Here is a 6,000-nt window from a genome sequence, read left to right as displayed (position 1 = left end):
AAAAAAAAGGAATCGACGTGCGTTTTTTGCCCTTCCGCCTTGCTCTTAAAAACTTGCAGGCTCTTGCCCCATAGGGAGCCCTTAACCCGGAGTTGCCTAGACAGGATTGTCGCATGCGCTCTCTATAGTCATGTTTGTCGCAATGGACCTTGGGCGGAAGGTTACGTAAGAGCAAATGACTTTGATTACAGTCACTTGGTCGGTAGTCTTGTTACGCGCTACCTCCGCGGGGTACTTGATTATAACAGAAAGTAGTTCCGGCTTGTGTTGTTTCGGTCGAGGAGCCCTCGCCGCCATTTCAAGACAGTGAGAGGTAGATGTCTACCAAGAGTTCCTAAGATTCGAGTTCAGTATTCTGTGCCGCCCCCCCGAGCCCTTCAAAACACTGATACGGCTGCTGCCTTTTTTTCTGCTACTTCTAGAACCATTCTTGTCAGTAGTGGCGGCAGTAGAAGTCAATTACCCCTTGTTCTATCTCAAGAAGCTCCAGATGGCGTCTTCCGTGGGCAACGTGGCCGACAGTACAGGTACTAGTGTCCCATTCTACTCTGGCAGACGTCCCTTTGGGGTCTGGCGCCGTCTTGTATCTCTCATTATTTCCCTCTAACCATCCCCATTACATCAGTGGCATTACTGAGCTCTCTTGAGTTCTACTGCTATCTGATCGGGTTTGGTGCTGCCGTCCGTTCGTAAACATTCTCTAGTTGCTTGCTTGCATTTTGCTTGCTTTGGGGGCTTTTTCGTTGTTGCTTTATCCCATCAGTGTTGTATCCTTCTCTCTCGGGACGAATCTAGCACACGTGCGCGCTTAGTGTGTCTTGGAATGGGCTGCATTGGAATCTCTGCAATTTCTGTCTCCGTCGCAACTGTTTTCTCCCTCAATTTCAGCCCGTCGCTCCCTCTCGTTCGCTTCCACCTCCTCCCCAAAGCCCCTCTCCCTTAGCCACATTTGGTCCTCCTCTGCCAGGCTAGGGCGGGGATGCTATTTCGGTGTAATCCTAGCCTGACTTTGCATCAGGCACGACTAGCGAAGGCTCCTCGGTGTGCTTCCAAGTAGCATCAAGAAGAGCTACTTGAGCCCGCACCCCGCCGGGGCAGCGCCTTGTGGTGTTCTTGGGTTGAGCGGCCCCAATTTAGGTTGGAAATTTCCAGGGGTTCTCTTAGCCATCACCCAATTGAACCCGCTGCCCCAGTCCGGAGTTTCCTACCCCGGTCAGCCCTCCCTGCTTGTTGCAACCACACCCTTCCTCTGCGAACGTGCCAGCCCGACAGTCGTTTCTTATCCTCGGGAAGAATCCACCTCGGTGCGTTGCTTGGCGGTGGCCACCCTGCCCGCCCTCCTAATTCTCTTTCTTTGTGTTACTTTCTCAATGTATTCCTCCGCCACGGCCTCTGGGTTTTCATCCCCATTCTTTAGCCCAGTATCTCTTTATCCATAGGGTGTGCATTATTATTTTTTTTTTTTAAGTTTCCATCCTTGCTTGAAGAGTTTGTAAAGCAACTGGAGTGTAGCTGCACAAGTGCAAAGCGGTTGCCTCTTTTCAACGATGCATCTCCAAGCCTTTGCTACAGAAAATAAGAAAACAACCAAATTGTAGGAGTGTCCTTCAACTGCCTTTCCAGATTGAGGCTGTTTGGGGCGGGAGGGGATGGGGAACCAGGCTGCAGCTCTAAGGTTCCTGAGAGGTTATTGTTTCTCAGTGTCTAGGTTTTAGTTGACGATTTTGAATATTGTAAGATAAATAGATGACTCTAAAATAGTATCTCATCCTTAATAGACGGGAATGGGATCAATAATAGTCCGATTTCCACCTTTCTGTTTCCCCATCATGATTTTCAAAAATGTAAGATTCTGTCGTAGGTTTTTTAAAGAGCTTGCCCTTTTCTGACTGTTAACTTTATTTGAAGAAATGGTCATTTCCAGTATTAAAAGAGCAGATATGTGACTTTGGAAAGTGATAGGTAATGTGCTAAATTTAGGAGCTAGAAAGTGCTACGTTCTTGTCTAAAATGTAATTTTCTAGTTGATCTTCTAGCTCCAACCTCAGATTTGGACACATATTTTTGGTCTTTGTTTTTGTGGTTAGCTGTGCAGAAATTGCTCTGGTATGGGAAAGCCTGGCTCAAATTTGAGCTTGTCCCCATGACCTTGGTTAAAATTGAGTACCAGGTCTGTGGTTTTCCATTCTAATCTCTAGAGTGTTATCCTTGAATTCCTAATAATGAATTATTGTGGAGATAAATGTTTACAGCTGAGCCTTAGGCGAGCACCTGGATTTTGGCTTTTATTATGTTAACTAAATCAAGTCTTTCAGAACAAAAGCATTTTTGTTATTTATTATATTTTGCCCCGTGTTTTATATTGCAGCATTTAAAAGCTTTTCCAATTGTAGACTGTTGCCTGGTTATTGAATAGAGTTGTTTTTAATGTCTTAATACTTCAGTGAGAGCCATGAACACAGCAGAAAATATAAGGCAGCGTGGGTGGGATTTAGCTAATTTGGGCTCCTGAGTCCTCTCCAGAAGAGGAACAACATTTGGGTTTTTGTTTAAAATGTTTGGGGAACCCATTATTAAATGCTTTAGCCCTTGACTGCTAAGTCATCTTGTTTATCAGCTGCTTGCTTTAAAAGTAACTCTTTGGCTTTCAGCCGGTTTCTTTAGGCTGGCTCTTTTTTAAAAAGAAAGCTATAAAACTCACAAACAACAATATAAAGAGTTAAAGAGACACCTGGTGTCCCCACCCACACTGAGAGAGTTAGACTACACTCCACCTTGAAATGTTGAGATGAAGTATTGTTAAGCAGTAGGTTATTCTGACAATAAATCCTTGTAACTTTTGCAGATTTCATGTTTAATGTTTTGTGTCAATTTAGTGATTTTAGTGAATCTTCCTATTTTAGTGATTGTGTTAGTTTAGTGATTTTAGTGAATCTTCCTATGATTTGTAACTAAAAGTACAAAATGTAAGAAAGGAATCTTATTTGGAAGTAAATATTACTATGGGGTTTAGAAAAGGAAGCATAAACAATGGGCAGATTTGAAAGAGATCAATTCTGTAGACTGGGTTTGAAATAAAATGCAGAACACTCTAGTGCTTTACATAGTTTCAAGCATTTTCATCTTTAAGTTTAATTTACCATATTTTTACATTTTTTGGTTTGCATTTCTAACTTTTTGTTTTCCCCCCTCCTTCCCTCAAATGTTTTGATGATTCTCCAGAACCAACGAAACGTATGCTTTCCTTCCAAGGGTTAGCTGAGTTGGCACATCGAGAATATCAGGCAGGAGATTTTGAGGCAGCTGAGAGACACTGCATGCAGCTCTGGAGACAAGAGCCTGACAATACTGGTGTTCTTTTATTACTTTCATCTATACACTTCCAGTGTCGAAGGCTGGACAGGTAGGAGATGCCGGGGTAACCTGCCTCTTGGTGCTGAGCTTAAAAATGCTAATTAAATATTTGAACTTCAGAGTTTTCCAGGCCTGGGTTTCATCTGAGCCACCAACGCAACATGTGCGCTCTTGTTCACTTTTGACATGCCTAGCTGCTAGTTTTCCCCCGTTTTGCGGGGATGAACTTATTATCAGTATGACTAGGGTCTTTTCCCCCAGATTTAGTCACTTGAGGATATTCTTTTCAGGTAATTATTCTTAGTGTACATCTGAGCATCCAGACCTGTCAGCTTGAGGGACTCTGGTAGGAGGGGCATATGTAGCTCAGATTGGAAACACCCTTATTAAATTGTTGTTGCTTTTAGCTAATTAATTGAATTAATCAAAAGAGAAGAATTTGTGCTATGGATCTCTTAGTAAATTATCATTTTGGCACACTTAACATGAAGCTGTGTGTTTTTAAATCTTTTTTTTTTTTTTTTTCCCGAAACAGGGTTGTGTCTTTAAATCTTGCCAACAAATGGAAAATGAGACTCCTATGCCTTTTATTTTTAATCTTAGTGATGTTATACAATGTGGCAGTTTGGTAATAGATTTTAATAAGAATTTTCGTACATAAGAACCAGCTTTCTTATATGAAATGTGGAAAGTTTTAGTTTTCAGACTTTGCTGCTGTGTGCTAGGTAAAGGATAATGGTCCATAGCACAGGATTTTCCATTGCATATGAGCCATGCCTCCTTTTCTCTGACATGCATATCCATGCATCAACACTTTTTATTTTTCCAGATCTGCTCATTTTAGCACCTTGGCAATTAAACAGAATCCCCTTCTAGCAGAAGCCTATTCGAATTTGGGAAATGTGTACAAGGAAAGAGGGCAGTTGCAGGAAGCAATCGAGCATTATCGACATGCCTTGCGGCTCAAGCCTGATTTCATTGATGGTTATATTAACCTGGCAGCAGCCTTGGTAGCAGCAGGTGACATGGAGGGAGCAGTGCAAGCATATGTCTCTGCTCTTCAGTACAATCCTGTAAGTAAACGTTTATTAGTTGTTTTCCTTTCACAGCACTCCAGAAAACAAACAAGCATCATTTGATACTTCAGATAATAGGGTTTTTTTTTTTCATGAAAGTCAAGAGTTGAGAGAGATGTTTATATACTTGAAATGATGAAATAGCTTTGACTTAGTCTGCATGACATCAAAAAAAAATTGATTCTATTTAGGAAGTTAAAAAGCATAAAAATGTCGGGCGGTGGTGGCATATGCCTTTAATCCCAGCACTTGGGAGGCAGAGGCAGGTGGATTTCTGAGTTTGAGGCCAGCCTGGTCTACAGAGTGAGTTCCCGGACAGCCAGAGCTACACAGAGAAACCCTGTCTTGAAAAAAAAAAAAGCATAAAAATTATCCTTACCAAAAAGTCTGACCAGTTATTTCTGATGCTAATTAAAACTTAACACACGTGATTTTTTTAAAGATTTATTTTATATCTAAGTACACTGTAGCTGTCTTCAGACACACCAGAAGAGGGCGTCAGATCTTATTACAGATGGCTGTGAGCCACCATGTGGTTTTGGGATTTGAACTCAGGACCTTCAGAAGAACAGTCAGTGTTCTTACCAGCTGAGCCATCTCTCCAGCCCCACACGTGATGTTTTTGTATGTGCTGTTTTAATGAACTTTGGATAAATTCTGATGGGTATTTATAGCAGTTAGTTGATTTTTAGGAATGATGGATAAAAGGTCTTAATCGTAATATAAAAATTTTTTTAAAGGTAACTACAAAACGTTCTTAATACCTCCCCTCAGTATAGTCACAAGTAATAGAATTAAGACAATTACAGATCTAGACCAGACTTTGAATTAGCTCTTCAATTTTTTGTTTGTTTGTTTGTTTTTTTTGTTTTTTCGAGTCAGGGTTTCTCTGTTTAGCCCTGGCTGCCCTGGAACTCACTTTGTAGACCAGGCTGGCCTCGAACTCAGAAATCCACCTGCCTCTGCCTCCGAGTGCTGGGATTAAAGGCGTGCGCCACCACGCCCGGCTCAATTTTTTTAAAGTCTAAGTTAAATGTGTTTTCGTGGAGAACAAGTATTAGAGTCTGTGAAAGATCAAAATATAGTGTGTAAAACAAAACAAAAATAAATAAAAAAGCTACAGGATGTAAAACTTTCCCTGGAAACTGTTGATGGTAATGAAGGGAAAGTGGCTGTAAGCTTTTAAGAGGTTAGTAGTAGGGGTGGGGGATGGGTCTTGGCATGCACTTGAGTTAAGTTGACATTGAGCATGGAATCACCGTGGAAGTGCTTAATGATTAACTGCCATTATTGAAAGTCTTCTACAAGCTCAGATTCTGCTGCTTCACATAAATGTCCTCTGAGTCTTTACCATGATCCTTTGGTGAGGATGGCATTATGTCTAGTTTTGCCAATAATAAAATTCCCAGTAGGCTTGGGTTATGTAATGTTTTTGAGATCACATAGCTAGCTAGCAATGGAGAAGTGGATGTTGAAACTTGAAGTTGAATTATCAAAGCAAATGTTGACATGAATGAAAAATGAAAGCTAAAAAGGGCCTTCTTTGCCCCAAGGCAGCCATTGAGCACAG

General features: G+C 41.4%; 1 protein-coding gene across 3 annotated transcripts in view; it reads left to right on the top strand.

Annotated features, from left to right (window-relative positions):
- The first annotated feature begins 243 nt into the window (after nt 1–243).
- Ogt (O-linked N-acetylglucosamine (GlcNAc) transferase) overlaps nt 244–6,000 on the top strand; it is a 43,093-nt gene continuing 37,336 nt past the window's right edge. Inside the window, exons 1-4 of one of the 3 annotated variants that reach the window (XM_085838087.1) lie at nt 244–313; nt 423–527; nt 3,253–3,403; nt 4,184–4,427. In XM_085838087.1, the coding sequence (XP_085694213.1) occupies nt 491–527; nt 3,253–3,403; nt 4,184–4,427 (432 nt within the window). In that variant the 5' untranslated portion in view covers nt 244–313; nt 423–490. Of the gene's footprint in view, nt 528–3,222; nt 3,404–4,183; nt 4,428–6,000 lie in introns of all 3 variants that reach the window. The other 2 variants (XM_021152634.3, XM_085838086.1) reach the window with 2 other exon arrangements.

This window comes from Mus caroli, unplaced genomic scaffold (assembly GCF_978045245.1).
Source record: "Mus caroli unplaced genomic scaffold, Mus_caroli_1 scaffold_5, whole genome shotgun sequence".
Taxonomy (NCBI): domain Eukaryota; kingdom Metazoa; phylum Chordata; class Mammalia; order Rodentia; family Muridae; genus Mus; species Mus caroli.
This window is presented reverse-complemented; position numbering and strand designations above follow the sequence as displayed.